The 16869-nt window shown below is 43.6% G+C and overlaps 1 protein-coding gene across 2 annotated transcripts in view; it reads left to right on the plus strand.

Moving 5' to 3' along the window:
* Positions 1–7340: 7340 nt before the first annotated feature.
* The window catches only part of C5H3orf70 (chromosome 5 C3orf70 homolog), an 81391-nt gene continuing 71862 nt past the window's right edge, over positions 7341–16869 (plus strand). The window contains exon 1 of one of the 2 annotated variants that reach the window (XM_044771231.2): positions 7341–7880. In XM_044771231.2, the coding sequence (XP_044627166.1) occupies positions 7376–7880 (505 nt within the window). In that variant the 5' untranslated portion in view covers positions 7341–7375. Of the gene's footprint in view, positions 7881–8206; positions 8623–16869 lie in introns of those variants that run through there. The other variant, XM_014846142.3, reaches the window with a different exon arrangement.

Below are 16869 nucleotides of genomic sequence, written 5' to 3' on the forward strand. Positions count from 1 at the left end.
TTCTGTTCCATGAAACATTTTTTGATGGCTCCAGGCAGACTTATCTGTGTCTCCCTCATTCCTCTATTGTGCTTTGTTTAACCCCTTAATCAAAGTGATCACCTTTTATGCTCTTATGGTTGGTTTATGTCTCCCCTCTAAATTATCTCCAGCATCCAGCCCAGAGCCTGGCACATAGAACATCTTCTAGCTATTTGTGGAATGGATAAATGAGCCCAGCATTGTATGCTGGACACTGCCTAAGTGCTTGGGACCCTGGGTGTAGACAGAGTGCTGACCACAGCCCAGCATCTTCACGGGTTGCATGTGGTAGCACAGCAACTTCATTTATAATCCATGAGTCAGTCATTGTATTCCAGATTGCTCTTCACTGTCATCGTAGCCTTTAGCTGCTTACTGAAATGAGCTAATTAAAGCTGAATTATTTTAATTGCTAATCATCAAAAAAAAAGAATTTTTTATGGAAATGGCAGAATGTGTGTGTTATCCTACCATCAAAAGAAGCCAGTGTTCTTGTTTCAAAATTATGATAGGTCCATTGCTTCCAGAAGCAAGCGTGGATCGTCGGAGCGTAAAGAACAGGTTGTGTTGTGTAGAGCACAAAATTGACCCAGATCCTACTTCTATTAGTGTCACCTCATATCACTCGGGAAAGGTCCAGCGTTATTGGCTTGAGCACTGAGGGTGTGTACTGATGCCCACAGGAGGCTGATTGCTTGGCAGGTTAATGACTGGCCTCTTTGCCTTCCCCTTTTGTGTTCAAAACCTACTCAGGAGGTAAAGATTTTTCATAGATAAAAATATTTCTCTAGCTGATAAAACAAACTGGCGCAAAACTGGTGTGTCCCTTTCAAAGAGCAGCTGAGGGACAGGATGGTGAATTTTGAAAATCGTATTAAGGCAATCCACAAAGACCACTTCCACCACTTTAAAAATACAAGAAATGCTATTTTGGACTGGCTCGGGGTCTGTTTTTCTATTTTTGCCTTTGATGGTGACACAATGGGATATTTTGTGGGAAAGCTGCCCTTCATGGCGCAATACCAGAAGGTTAGGGAGGGACCATGAGTATTTCTCTACTATGGATCTGTCAGTCTTTCAATCTCTAAAATACCTCTTCGAGGGGCTGGCCAGTGGCTCAGCAGTTGAGTTTCCACGTTCAGCTTCGGTGGCCCAGGGTTCACCGGTTTGGATCCCGGGTGCAGACCTACGCACTGCTAGTGAAGCCATGCTGTGGTAGGCATCCCACATATAAAGTAGAGGAAGATGGGCATGGATGTTAGCTCAGGGCCAGTCTTCCTCAGCAAAAAGAGGAGGATTGACAGCAGATGTTAGTTCAGGGCTAATCTTCCTCAAAAAAAAAAAATTAAAAAAAATAAATAAAACACCTCTTGGAGTCTGCAGCTGTTGCAGCCTGACTCATTTATAAAGGTAAGGCATTCAGTAAGATTATAAGCCAGTTTATTATGTAAGGCTTCTTTTTAATTTCAAAGGTTTCAAAGGAATGTCCTAGTTCTGGGGGCTTAAGCTTTGAAAAACAGATGTTTTGCTTTTACAGACTATTTATGAATTTTTAGTTATAAATCTTTCAATGTGTCTGTTCAAAAATATTTGTTGAGAGTCTCCTAGTACTCAACGCAATGCCAGATGCTGGAAATACACAGAGCCGGCCTCACTACTGAGGTACCAAGTAATAGAGGTACCAAGGTAGGCACAGCATGTCCTTGAGTATGGAGGAGGGAGTGAACTAAGAAAAGGTTTCAAGTAGCATTTGAACTAGAACTTGAAGGAAAAGTACGATTCCCCATGCATAAAGGGAGTCATGCAATTCAAGGTAAAGGGAACAGGATGAGAGAAGGCACAGAGGCAGGCAGGAGAGGACATTACATGTCCAGAAACAAAACAATAATCTGGGGAGGGTACAGATTTGGAGGAATGAGGAAGGGTGGATGGAGAAGAGGTTGGGAGGCTTTGTATAGCCTACAAAGGAGTCTGAATTTTTTTCAGGAGGCAGTGAAAAGTGTCAAAGGTTTTTAAGGCCAGGTATGATTTGATCTGATCAGATTTTAGAGAGATCTCTTCTCACACTGTGAAGGAGAGGTTTGAGCATAGAGTCTGAGGACATGAAGGGCATTTGGAGGTGCTAGGAAAAGGAGAACTAATGTTTATTGAGGATCTGTGACATACCAGACACAGAGCTAGGCTCTTCACATATGTTGCCATATTAGTGTTCACTGCAAATGTATGAGGTAGGAATTATAATTCTCATTTAAGAGATGAAGCTAAATAATTTGCTCAAGATCACCCACCTAGGTGGTAGTGGAGCTAAGCTTTGTTTCCATTCTGTCTGATTCCAAAGCTGGAATGCCAAATGGGATGATTCGGGTCTGAATTATGGCAGCGACAATGCTGAAGAGGCATCCTCCTTTCCCACAGAAGACTCCTAATTTAGTTGCACCTCATTTGGAAGCTTCTCCATCCACTTCATCATTCTAATTGCCTTAATATGACAAATTGACCAATTACTAGCAGGTTATTTATAACCATGGTGGAATTAGTTGCTTGGTTCAATCAAGCAACCAAAAAGTAACTGATTTGTAATGACTCGATCTATCAAAGTGTTCAGAATGGTTGGTGTGCACAGACGTATCTTATGTTAGCATTAGACAAATACGTGCAAGAAAACAGGAAGGGAGTATCTGACTATTCACAAATGATGTCCGAACCAAAAGGATTCTAACCCTAGCTTGATCTACACTAAAAGATGTTCTGGAAAACCTTCTGTTTTGTTTTGCTGTTAAAGAAACTGAAGCCCAGAAAGCATAAGGGATTGCCAAGGTCTCCTAGGCAGAAAATGACAGAGCTTAGACTTGAACCAGCTGCATTGTTCTGATGCCAGGTCCCAGAGAACTTTTCCCACTATGCTTGCTGCACTGTGACATCGAACATGTCACAGTCTCTTGAATCTTCAATGACTTTGTCTACAACATGAGAGGATTGGTGGGTGTATCAGTTAGCTTGTACTATGTAGGAGACCACCCAAAGCTTAGCAGTTTCAAACAACCACCGTCTTCTGTAGCTCCTGATTCTGCAGAGTGTCCCAGTGGTTGTTCTGGTAAGGACTGGCTCAGCAGGTCTCTCCTGGACTCTCTCATGCTTCTGTGATCTAGGAGTTAGAAAAATTCTAGGGGTTCATACACCATTGGCTAGGGATTGGCTGCTTGTCAACTGGGGCACCTCCATTTTCCTCTGCAAGACGTTTCATCCTCCAGCGGGCTTGCTTAGGTTTGTACACATTGTGGTCTCAGGGCTCCAAGCACAAAAAGAGAAAGAAAACCCCAACAATCGTGTTCTTTGGCAATCTTTACTATACCATGTTTGCTATTCTTCCACTGGCTAGAGTAAGTCCCATGGTGTGGTAGGCAGCTTCTGAAATGACTTCCAATGATTCCTGCTTCCTGACATTCATGCCATTGTGTCATCTCCTCCCCTTGTGTGAGGGCTGGATCTAGTGATTTGCTTCTAATGAATAGAATATGGCAGAGTGACAGGATATCACTTCTGAGATTAGGTTATGAAAGTCTGTGACACTCTCTAACTTTTTACATGCTTGTCTGGTAAAGCACGTCTGGAGACCCTATAGAGAGGGTCCTATAGAGAGACCAATGTGGCAAGGAACTAAGGGCACCCTCTAGCCCACAACCAGTGAGGAACTGAGACCCTCAGCCCAACAGTTCCTTTAGGAGTTGAATCCTGCCAACAGCCAGTGAGTGAGATTGAAAGCAGACCCTTGCCCAGTTGAATCTTTAGATGAGAATGCAACCCTGGCCCATACCTTCATTACAGCCTTGTGAGAGACTTTGAAATGGGGAACCTAACTAAGTCATGCCTGGTTTGCAGACCCACAGTGCTGCCAAGACCAGCTAGGCAGCCAGCTGAAGGGGTGGATGGAATTAATGGACAGAACACAGTCTTTATAATAGACACAACACAATTTATATTATTTAATGGGACATGGGACCATCAGCCTCAAGGGCTGAGGTGAGGTCCCTCTGATCGTCATGTATTTATTTGCAGGCAAAGAAGTACAAGCATAGCAGGAACTCATGCCAGCAGGGATATGCAAGTCAAAGCTCAGCAGTTCTAGTCTGCCTCCCTTCAACGTACTCCCGTCCTACCCAAGGCCATTCCCTTAGGGAGTATCCTAGGAACACTCAGCAAGTTATGCAGACGGTATTCCGTTCCTGCAAGGGCCCAGCGTTCTTAAGCCCCTTGCCTTCACGCTTGGTAAGATACTCCCTTTCGGCCTTTGATTCCAAAGCACAAACAATCTAGTATAGTAATTTATGAGGATCAGCAGATCACATATTTCTCAGCCACCCATTTTGTAACTTGTTCTTGCTAAGCTTAAAGTCTAGCAAGAATGTTGCTATGATCTTCTGCAACACCACAGAATCTGTGTATTGTTTTAATTTGGGAGTGATTTGTTACAAGAGATAACTAATACACATAGCTAATCTCAGAGTCAGTATGTGAGCGGAATATCCAAAAATGTGGTTATAGGAAAAGTAATTATGGGAATCATTCACATATATTTGCAAATGCTTACCACAAATGGACTTTTTCCAGCCTTTGGAAGTCTGAGATGGAATAATTTTCATTACTTTAACAATTATTTATTCTCTACGTTAAGCACTGGGAACAAGATAGAGATCAAGACAGAGGCCATGTTCCTTTGGGAGAAGTGGGGAAAGACATTAGTTCAATAATTCCTTCTTTAGTTATTTGTTTAAAGTTGAGTTATGTGACATGAAAGGAGAGTGTACATAACTTAGTGTGACTTGGTCACTTGGAAGTTGGAAAGTTGGAGAAGTTGGAAAGCTTCTTTGAGAAAGTGGCACATAAACTGAAGAGGTAGGCAGAGAGAAAGAGAAGGGAAAGAGGAAAATTCCAGGCAGAAGGAGTGACATTCTTTTTTTTTTTTTTTTGGTGAGGAAGTTTGGTCCTGAGCTCGCATCTGTGCCAATCTTCCTCTACTTTATATATGGGACACCACCACAGCATGGCCTGATGACCGGTGCGTAGGTCCATGCCTGGGATCCAAAATGTGAGCCCCAGGCCACTGAAGCAGAGCGCATGAACTCAACCACTGCTGGGCCAGCCCTAGGAGTGGCATTCTTAAAAGGGAGCTGGTGAGGTGGCCAGCAGCTGTGGGACAAGTTCATATTTATGATCAAATTGTATCCTATTATGTGGTAATGGTATTGTGGGTTATGGTTTTTAAAAGTTCCTTTAGAGATTAATGCTAAAATATTTATGGCTGAAATGATATGATGTCTGGGATCTGTTTCAAAATAATCCAGTAGCGGGGTAGGTGTCAGGAGTGAGTGGAATTACAGATAAAACAAGATTTTCCAAATGAGTTAATAATTACTGAAACGAGGTGATGGGTACGTGAGGTTCATTATACTAGTCTCTCTACTCTCGTATATGTTTCATTTCCATAATAAAACCTTATAACTTGTATCATGACAAGACATCCTGAAGGCTGTGTGTGTATATGTTTGAGGTCATGGCACATTTCCCTCCTCCTGCTCCACTGCAGACAGTACAGGTTAATAACACCTCTAGGGCAGGGGGCCAGAATGAGTTTTATGTTATAGGAAATGTAAAGGCTTCTCAGCTTCAAATCACGTGGCTGACATAAAGTAGGATATTTGGGTAATTTACCTTGCCTCCTGGCTAAAGTGCTTTATTGCATTATTTTTCATGCTCATTTTTCACTCGCTGAGATGTTATGGTTTCATATATAGCAGAATCTTATAACATGTTCGTACTAGAGTAAAAGTCAGTGAAAGATCCTGTTCAAATATTAGTTACTGAGTTACTGAAAGGATTCTGTTATAAGGTCTTATATAATATGGACAGTATTAGAGTGAGTTTATAGGTTGAGGAAGGAGAAAAATAAGGTAGGAGAGAGGGGAAGTCCCCTTTGTTTGAAGAATTCTGAGTTGGCTTACTCCAAAAATAATGGATTATGGATTTCTTTGATTAAATTTTTTCTTCCTTTCACTCATTATTCTGAGGTAGGCCAGACTGTGAAATTAACAGCAGGGATGGATAAATTTTATGAGTCAGGGACGTACTTCCTTAAGATTTTTTTCAGGAAGGGGTACCTGGGGCTGAAGCTGAAGACATGATCCTTCATGTTTATAACTATTTCACTGTTGGGCAATTGAGAGAACCATATATTGAGATCTTGATTCAGATCTTTCTTGAAAATACTTTTGCCACCAAATTGAGTCTCTCTCAACCCCTAATAAATGAAGATTTCACTAGAGTCAGATATATGCAAATTACATTTCCCTTCTTAAGCCAAGGTTAAATAAAAGGGAAAATTATGAAAGATTGCTTATGGCAGCCAGGATTTTCAGTGCTTGAAGATGAATTTGGTTATTTCAAAGCCAGGATGAGGGTCCTTGTCAGTGCAAAGCAGGAAAGGAATAAAGTAATGGAGAAAGTGGACCTGGGTATAAACATGTTCCCACACAGCGTTTGCGCTGAAATGCTTTGTTGTTCCCTGAACCCTGGCAATTACAGGCCTTTTCCTCTGCTCTGAAAAACGTTTGGCAAATAAGAGAGGAAGTCCCCTCCTTTTCTGTGTTCAAGGCTGGGTTCTGGCCTTGTTGCAGGGAAACACTAATTCCCAGCAGCGCTCCCTGGGAGCAAATGGTTTGTTTTCTCTTCACTGAATCCAACCCGGGGTGGGTTCTCAGCAGCTGAGCCTGGCATGGAAAATCTATTTGGAGCAACTTGTCCCCAGGAGGGAAGAAGGCAAGCTGATTGTGTGGGGGAGCTGCAGCGAACACCCGGGCCAGTCACACCAGCTGGCCAGGGCAGGCATTAACAACCAAAGGTACAGACAGAGTCCAAGGCAAACACGAGTCCTGCTTGTGTGCCACACCCACATGCACTCTACGCACCCAACACCACCCATATACACCACACACACACTCGATACGCCAGTCACACATCACACTGCCACACACGTTAACACACTCTATATAACAACCATACGCACCCACACACCATGTACACACGAATACAAACACATACTCAACTACACACACACTATACATACCACATACACTCTACTACACGCACATACACACCACCTACACTCCACATTGGTCATATATATCCATGCCACCACACACACATCTCATCACACACACTCCACATAACAATTATATGCGTCACACAGACCATACACACATCACCCTATCATGTACACACTTAGCAACACATCTAACTATACACACATACCCACTTCACGTACACCACATAACAATCATACACACCAAACTACACACACATGCAACACATTCCACATACCAGTCCCGTGCACCACATATGCATCTCTCTCTTTCTCTCTCACACACACACACACACCCCCACTGGCACCCAGCTTGGTTACTTTCCGGCTCAGCAAAGCGGGCCTGCAGCCTCGGCCGAGTCTGGGGCTGGCCGTGGTCGCTGCGGGTCGGCACGAGGCGCGGGGCTGGGGTTCGGGATCTCAGGGTCTCAAGCGGGGCCGGGCTGGCCGCTTCGGCCTGACGTGCGGCCACCCTGGGGGAGTGCGCGCGTGTGCACGTGCCCGCGCCTCCGAGGGCTGTCTGTGCCCAGAACCCGGGAAGGCGTGTGCGAGGGAGACGAGAGACGCGCGTGGGGAGCCGGCTGTGTGCGCAAGAACGCCTCGCGGGCAGGGGCGCAGAGACCAGCCCAGGGAGCGGCTCGGGGGACGTGCGCTCGGTGTGCCCAGCCCTCCGTGGAGCGTGGACGTGTGTGTCCATTCTCGAGACGACCCAGCTCGGAAGGAGGTGTGTGTGGGAAGCGTGCGTGTAAGCTGGGGTGCGTGGGAATGCCAAGCCGCCGAGGCGTGCGTATGTCCACAGCGGCCCTCCGTCGGCCGGGGTCGGTCTCCGAGTACCGAGCGCGCGTGCGGCAGGGACTCGCTCGCCGTGAAGGGAGGGCGCGCCGACGACCGCGCTCGCCCGCAGGCTGGGTGCGAAGAGGCGGGGCTTGCGGACGGCCGCGTGGCGTCGGCCGGGGCCGCCAGCGCGCGCGTGTGCGCGTGCGTGTGCGCGTGCGTGTGCGCGTGGGGGCGCGGCGCGCGCCGCAGCGGAGGGGGCAGGGAGGCGGAGGCGGCGGCGGCGGCGGCGGCAGGCCCAGCCCCCGGTCGCAGCGCCCGGGGCGGCTCCTCTGCCAGCCTGGGACCGCCGCGCTCCCGCCGCCGCCGCCGCCCGCGACCCGCGCTGGCGTGACTCCCGGCCCGCGCCGCGCCCTCCCGCTTTGCAGCCGGCTCGGCTTCTTGCCCGCCCAGACGCCGCTTCTCCCGGGCTCCCGGCCTCGGCTCCGCAGAGGGAGAGGAGATGAGTGCGGCGGCGGCGCCCGAGCGGGGTTGGAAGAGCGAGAAAGTGGACGAGGCTCAGGCCCTGGCGCGGAGTTGCGCTGCCCGCAGACCCGACTTCCAGCCGTGCGACGGGCTCTCCATCTGTGCCACGCACAGCCACGGCAAGTGCTTCAAGCTGCACTGGTGCTGTCACCTGGGATGGTGTCACTGTAAGTCGAGGCGCGTCTCCCCGCCTTCCTCCGCGCCCGCGGGGCCGTCTGGGGTCGCGGCTGGGACTCTGCGGCCGCGGGGGCTCCGGACTGGGCCGGGGCTGCTCTCCCGCGGGCTGGGGCGGCCCCGGGCTCCGGGCCGGCGGGAGCTGCCCTCGGGCCGGACGACTCGGGTTGGCGCTGCCTTGGCAACGAGATGAGATCCCGCGGGGAGCCTAGCATTAGCCACTTCTACAGAAGGGGATCTCCCCGTCCCGGGAAAACTGGAATCTGCTTTTTTTTTTTCTTTTTTTAACCGAAACGACCTGGCAGTGTGTTGAGAAATGGTAGACAGCCAGAAATGGTAGGTAGTCAGAGTTGACGACAACCAGAGGGGAAGCCTTTTTTTCAGGGCTGGTGGTTAAAGATGCTCTTCTTTCTTTCTCACTTTTGTCTTTCCGGGCTGCTGTTTAAAAGAAAGAGCCCTGGGAAATCGAATTGTGGCTCATTTATTGTATCCAAATTGAGAAAGCGCTGAAGTGTGAGGGACTACTTCCAAGAAGTTAATATTAACACTTTGGAAGGGTGAACTCCTTAAATACCCAGATGCAGCATAGAGACCCGATATGTGACACTGTTTTAAAATTACAAAATAAAATGAATGAAGGTAAGCTTAAATAATCTTAAACCAGTTTATGAAAGCGAGAACTAAATAGTTTGTACCTTTTCTCTGTGTTTATCCTGCCTGTGACTTTTAGAATGGGTTAAAGTAGTCGTTTAATCAGAATTCCACAATTTGATTAGTTCATGATGTTTAGCCCGCTATATCTAATGAATAATTTCTTTTTAGAAATATATTCTAAACTTAGTTGCCACATAACCTTATAATAGAGGGTTTTGGAGTGTTTATGTAGGACACGAATTCTCAAAGTAATCTTAAATTAAAATTTTCCTTGTTGGTTAGAAAAAAATGGCTCCCAACAAGAGATGCAGTACATAATAAATCCTTATTTACATTAATTCAACATAATAGAATATTTTGAGTCGACTTTATGAATGAAGGGATAGAGATTGTTACATTTTCTTTTCAAATACAAGGCACATTGAACATATTGATGTTTTGTGTTCTGTGTGCTGATGGGTCCGGTTCTTCCTATCTCTCATTATTCCTGTTGCTCTCAGATCCATTGACTGTTATAAAGCATTGCTTCAGTGGGGGACAGGGTACAAAGTTGGAAGTAGCAAGTGTAGGAAACCTGAGATGCTGAAGTACACAGTGGGATGAATCTGGTGAGAGTCCATTTCCTGGGAAAGGGTAGAATCATAGTGTGGACTGTGAGGAACAGTAAAAATGTCCAGTTCAGTGCCTGTCTTATTTCAGCAGTGTCCCTGCTAAGTACACAGTTCCTGATGGGAGCCTTGCAAGCTTCTCAAGCAGCTTCTTCCTTCATTAGACAGCTTGACTCTTAAAATACTCTTCCTTATATGGAGCTGAAATCGGTTGCTTTCTAACTTCTTTGCATTGCTCCTATTTCTACCTTATGAAATCATATAGAACAATCTAATCCTTTTTTTAGATCATGGCTGTTTCAACTCTTCGGTTATACATATGAATTTCTCATGGACATAGACTATTTTCTCTCTGTATCCCCAGCCACTGTCACAATATCTGTCCTGAAATAGGTTTAGAATTTGTTTGTTAAATGACTGAATGAAGGTAGCCATCATTTTTCTCGCAAGACACTCTTTTTTCCTATTTATAAATCTTTGTTCCCTTCTGCCTTTCCTTTTATGGAATAATATCCAGGCTCCTAAGCATTCTGGTTCTGTTCTGAACCTGTGCCAATATGGTTATGATCCTTTGAAGGCTGTGACCCCTGCAAGGGGTACGCAATATCCCATTTGTGGTCTGATCAGTCTGGAGTTGAGCAGGACTGCTATCTCCCACATTTGAGATGCTGCTACTGCTGCAGCTAGCATCACATTAGCTTTTTTGATCTCCCCATCATATTGAGCTTGCTGCTGTCAGATTGAACTAAGCTTGCAGTCAACTAAAACCATTAGGCCCTTTTTTGCTTGTTTGTTTGTTTTCCATGTGTGGCAATTAAGTTGCAGCGCTTGCCCATCTCACAGTTAGTTTTGGACGCAGGTACTGATTGATCCCTTAGATAGTTTTCCCTATTAAATTTCATTTTTTAAGAATCAGCTCATTTTTCTGGCTCATCGTTGTGTTTTTAGATCCGGGCTCTTTCATAATATGTATTAGGAGCCTACTGGTTTCATGTCAACTGCGTATTGGATGCCAACAGTAGTATAGTAACCTTCTACATCTTCATTCAAGTTATTGATAAAATTGTTGAACAGAAGGCCACAGATGGAGTCCTGAAGCTTGCCAGTAGAATGGCCCTTCAGGTTTATAGCAGTTCATTAATGAGCACTTGTTGTTATGGTCATTCAGACAGTTTCCTAGCCACCTAATTGTACTGTTATCCATCTTATATTTATCTTATCCATGTGGGTATAATGGGAACCTGGTCAAATACCTTGTTGCAGTCCTACCAACACACTGTTTTTTACTGCTTTTTAATGTATGATCTGTCTTTAAACACACACTCTTAAAAAAAGATAAGAAATTAGATTAGTCTGGTATCACTCCGGCTGGTACTACAAATGCTTACCGCTTTCTTTTTTAAGTGATTAGAGGCTATTTTTTGAATGAATAATCTGAATTTAGAAAAAGATTGATGTCAAGTATACTAGATTATTGTTGGCAGTTCTTCCTGTTTTTTTTAAAAAAAAATCAGGTCTCCATGTATTTGCTCTCTTCCAGTCTTTGGCAGCCCTCCGGGTCTCCGTGCAGCCTACACTGGCAGCCATTCAGTGAGCACAGTCACGAGGAGCTTCCTTTCATTTAGAGCAGCAAGGTGCGATGTTCTAGTCTCCTCACCTAGACCTGGCATCAGTTCTTTCTACCCTTTTTTTTTAGCTCAAATATAATTTTTCTTGAAAAGCAGAGATAATATATTTGAGAAGTCCTCCTTTCTTTTCGGCGTTCGTGAACATTACAGTGTCAGTCCTCAGCAGAGTTCCTTTAATTCTGTTGAACATGTGTTGAGCACCCTCTCTTTATGAGACTGTATTATGGAAACTAGGAATATAAATATGAGTACAGCTGGATTGTGCCCTTTAAGCAGAGGATAAGGGCATTATGTCATGCAGTATTTATTTTTGTATTCCCTCCGAATTACAAATGGTATGGGTGAGAAAACTATCAGCTTGTTCACCAAATGAGAAAATGCTAAAATCAGTGGACTACCTTGATGCTACCAGAACAAATGGAGGAAGTTCAGCTTTGTGTGGTTGATGTTAAACTTGTGAAATTCATAACCTTATGAAATAGAAAAGGCTAAAAATATATACGTGTTCATAAAAGACAAAACATGTAAATATTGATCGATGTAGTGCTTGATGTATTATTAAAGGAAGTAATTAGTGTATTGGGTAATGACTGATTTTGAGGATCATGTCTGGGAGGGAAACTATAGTTGGTATCACTGTCAAAGGTAGATTATTGGGCTGAATAAAGTATGGTCCTGAATCTGTAACTTTATTTTTTTTCCTTGTAAGGAGTGATATTGGGTTGAATTAATGAGTGAAGGATTCCAAGAGGAGTTTTGACAGAAAAAGGCATAGCTTGGTGAAGAGGGATGGGAAAGAATAAATCGCATGGAGATATTGTAAAGCAAATTCGGCTGGAGTAGACAGTATTTAGAAGGAATAAGAAATTAGGTTGTTGAGATGTGGGGGAGGGATGAACTGCAAAGGTGGGGAAGCATGGGGTGTGAGTTGATAGAGATCTTGGCATCATCGTGATAACAAGGGCAGTAGGGGAATGAAGCCAGCAAGGGAGATGATTTTGGTATTTGTGTAAAAAATAGATTGAAATTCATGCAGCAATATCCATATAATGGAAGTTGGAATAGATTAGATGTGGAGGGGGAGGAAGAGGAAGATTATAAAGGATAACTTCTAGACTTCTGGAATTCTACATTATGCAGCTTGGATAGATGGTGCTGCCATTCGTTCACTAAAAGCAACGTAATACTAGGTTTGGTTGATCATGGATCCTGAATCCCGTTTTAAATCATGACTCCAGGAAGATCATGAAGCTAGTTTGGGATCTATTGAGTTTAAGCTGCCTTGTCATCACGTGGTGATGTCAGTAGGCAGTTGGGTAGAGGGATCTAGAGCTCAGAGGAGATGTCTGCACTAGAGATAATATGGAAGTCATTTACTTATTTATAGGTTGCACTTGTGGTGCTGATGAAGCATGAGGTCTCCAAGGGAGAGACTGTAGTGTGAGAAATGAAGAAAACCCTTAGGCTTTCCAATTAGAACACTAATATTTAGGATCTGAGTATAGTAGGATGAGCTGGTGGTAGACTCTAAGAAGAGATGGCCAGAGAAGAAAAGTCTGGAAAGTATGGTATTGCAGAAGCCAAGGGAAATGAGTGTTTTCAGAAGAGTATAAAGCTGAAATCAGTTTTCAACAGGTTATTTCATAGATATTGGTGAAATATACAAATAGTGCTTTTCTTTGTTGCTAAAGAAGAAGGTGGAAGGTTTAGTCCTGCAGCAGTAGCTTCAGGCATATACTTAATTGCAGTATTAGTCAAAGCTATTTGAGGCAGTGAATTCTTCAAGGTAGAAAAAAGAATAGAATGTCAGGAGCTGAGAAGTAGGACACAGATATTATTGAGTGAGTAATTTGTGCTAGAGTAAGTTTATTATGCTAATCACTTAGCCAATTATGTCATTATGTCCATTTTACAGTTGAAGAAAATGGCTCAGAGAAGTTAAGTAACTTTCCCACGGGCACAGAGCTAGTAAGGAGTAGAGCCTGGATTTGGATCCAGGTCTGTCTGATTCTAGGACCTGGACTCTTAAGCCCTGTAGGTACTGTAGAGTAATTTAAAATCAGTGAGCAAAATCAGCAGAGGTTTTTTTTTTTTTTTTGGCTCTGTTAAAGCCAATGATGGGGAAAGTTTTATAGAAATGGGTGGCAAGTTGTATCAGTTGCAATAGTGAAATACAGAAGAATGAGAAGTGTAAAGAGGTCATTGGATGTGGTGGGGAATGAAATTCAAGTTAAGGGTTAAGGAAGCAAAAGTGATTAGAAGGTGACAGGGTGGGTGGGAACGGGGGAGTGTACGTAGTATGATATAGGTGCCACCAGCAGAACTCAGAGTTGGCTTAATAAAATTACGGAATAGATGAGCTCAGTTTTCTGCAAAAGATATCTTAAAAGGTGTCTCTCTTTCAGGTTGAAAGCAGGAAGAGTAGGACTTGATGTAGTCTAATAAATGATATTAACATATCTAAAGAAAGACTGTCACAGCAGAAGGTGGATGGGCAGCATGGAAATAGAGAAAAATGGGAGTTGAAAAGGCAGAATTTGGAAGTGTTTCTTTTCAAGACTGTTCAGAGAGGTGGTACACTGCCTAGCGGCCTAAATGTCTGGTCTCTAATGGACTATCCAAGCAAATGTTTGGTTGTAATTTGGCGTCCTATTTATAGATTTCCCATAGGGAGAGAAGGAGCTGGTTAGAGAATTTAACCATCAGGACCTTAGGGCAAATATACTTCTCCCTGTTAGTATTTTGGTGTTGTGATTTCTGTGGTATTTTATTTGTTCTGTTTTCCTGCTTCTGCACAACTGTGGGACAGAATCAAGTTCTGACTTCCCCAGGGGAAGGCCAGCTGGTTTTCCTAAGGAACATGTCAATCATATCAATAACAGTAGCTACGGAAAATATATTAAAGAAGTTTGACAGAACTAGCGAAAAAAAAAAAAAAAGGAGTGGTAGTTTGGATGGAGGAGTCAACTGAAGATTTTTCTAAGAGTGAGGGTTCTTACCATGTCTGCTAGTTGAAGGGAGAGGCTACAGATGTTAAGAGGACAAGTGTGAGATCAGGTTCTGAGTGAGTTTCCCCAAAGCTTTTGAGAGAGAGAGGGCTAATAGGTGCTTTTCCGTCCCAGTGGTGCTTCCATCATGGACATACGTCAACTTCAACAATAACAGATAACACACTAATGCTTGCAGGCAGGCGTAGCTGTAGTCTTTTTGCATGTGTCAGCTCATTTAAACCACAACAACCTTGTGAGGTAGCTGCTGTTATTATTCTCATTTTTCAGATTCGGAAACTTGCCGAAGGTTGCATGTAGGAGCTCTGAGCAGGTGTGGTAAATGTATATCAGAATCTTACAGACCAGCTGGTAACAGGGCTTTGGGTTTCTTGGTTCCGCTTAAGGTACAGTGAGGATGATTTCAGCTGTTTAAAGTTCTTTTTGGAACAATCACGAATTAAGTAAATAAGTAAAATGAAAATGGTTTCTTTTTTCTTTTTTTTTTTTTGAGGAAGATTATCCCTGAGCTAACATCTGCTGCCAGTCCTCCTCTTTTTGCTGAAGAAGACTGGCCCTGAGCTAACATCCATGTGCATCTTCCTCTACTTTATATGCCTGACACCTTCCAAGCATGGCTTGATAAGCAGTGTGTAGGTCTGCACCTGGGATCTGAACCGGTGAACCCTGGGCCGCCAAAGCAGTGCGCGTGAACTTAATTCCTGTGCCACTGGGCTGGTGCCAAGAATGGTTTCTGATTTTAAGAGAAGGGCAATTATATGCAATATGAACGTTTTTAGAGTGGATGCAAACTCTTTAAAACTATACTTTAAAAAAACATTTAATAATGTATTTGTATAATCTGGAGCTTCCATCGTGTCATATCCTCAACTGATCCCTCACTGGTTCAGGGCCTTTTTTGGTTAGATTTGTATACATACTGTTAATTATTATTGGCTTCCAAGCCTGTTGAACTTGGGGATTTGAACCAGATAGCTTTAGAGGGCCTTTCTGTGATAATTTCCTACGTTATGACACCCTCACTTTATTTGTTCTCCCGTGTTGTAGAATCTCATTAATTACAAGAAAGAATATTTTCAGACAAATTATGTTATTAATTCAAATAAATATAAGAACACATATTTAACAACCAGAAGTTGTCTAGTTGAAGAGTTGCTTTCTTGAAAAATAAATGGTTTCTACATAGAATGTGGAAGGCACAGTGTAGTCCTAGAAGGACAAGGGCCGTGGGGTCAGACGCACCTCGGTTTGAATCCTGGTCTTTCCATTTATTGGCGGTGTTACTTTAGACGGATTACTCAGCCTCTCTCAGCTTCAGTCTTCTCTTCTGAAAGATAGGAAGAAAAATCCTCCTTCACAGAGTTGCTGTGAAGGTGAAATGACACAGGCAAAGTCCTCGGTGCAGGTGTTTGGTAAAGGGTGGCATCGGCCCCTCCTCAAACAAACAGATAGACAGTGGAAATGCTGGATGGCCAGGTCATCCTGACTTTGTCTGAAACCTGACTCTGCCCGCTTACTAGTTGTGTGGTTTGGGAGAAGTTGCTTAATCTCTCTTTCAGTATGGGGATAATAATAGTAGCAGCCTTGGAGTGTGATGATTGTCAAAGTCCCCAACTCTGACTGCTTCCCTCTTCCACGAACGTCCTGGTTAATCTGGAATTCACTTTGTGACCGTTTGTTCAATTGAACACTCAAAAACAACAAAGATAGTGAAAATAGACCTTTCAAATATTACATTTATAAATTTTTGAGTTTGTTATTGATCATTGTTAGTAGGTCTGTTTTGTAATAGTTACTATATGATGACTATCTACTTTTTCTCATGAAATCTGATATTGTGCTCCAACTACTGCTGCCCTGCTCCCTCCTGTTTTCCACCATTGTTAAGCAACGGATAGTTCTGGTTAATCAGATATATCATATATATCAAATATGGGTCAACAGGTTTCAAAGGATCAGAATAGTACAAAACTTACATTATGTTAAAGTGAAAGTGAACATAGTTAACCTTAATGATGTAGAAGTCAGGATCCTGTGGTGATATTTGGTCATCATTTGGAATACTGGTTTTGTATATGAAAATGGCAAAAGTTCTGGGTCATAGAGGACTCCTGGCTGCTAGAATGCTGGACAAAGTAGACTCCATTGTAGTCTTTGCAAGTTGTGTTACTCAAATTCACAGAATTTTTGTTTTGTATTTCTCCTGTTCTTGTTGTTGATTTGTTCTTGAATTTTCTGATATTTAACGGTATTCTGTAAGCACACTGCCAAAAACATGCAATATCCGAAGTGCCAACAGTGTGTAATAAATCCTTCCAGCTGTGTCTGCACAATGCCCCAGA

Source organism: Equus asinus, chromosome 5 (genome assembly GCF_041296235.1).
Source record: "Equus asinus isolate D_3611 breed Donkey chromosome 5, EquAss-T2T_v2, whole genome shotgun sequence".
NCBI classification, from domain to species: Eukaryota; Metazoa; Chordata; class Mammalia; order Perissodactyla; family Equidae; genus Equus; species Equus asinus.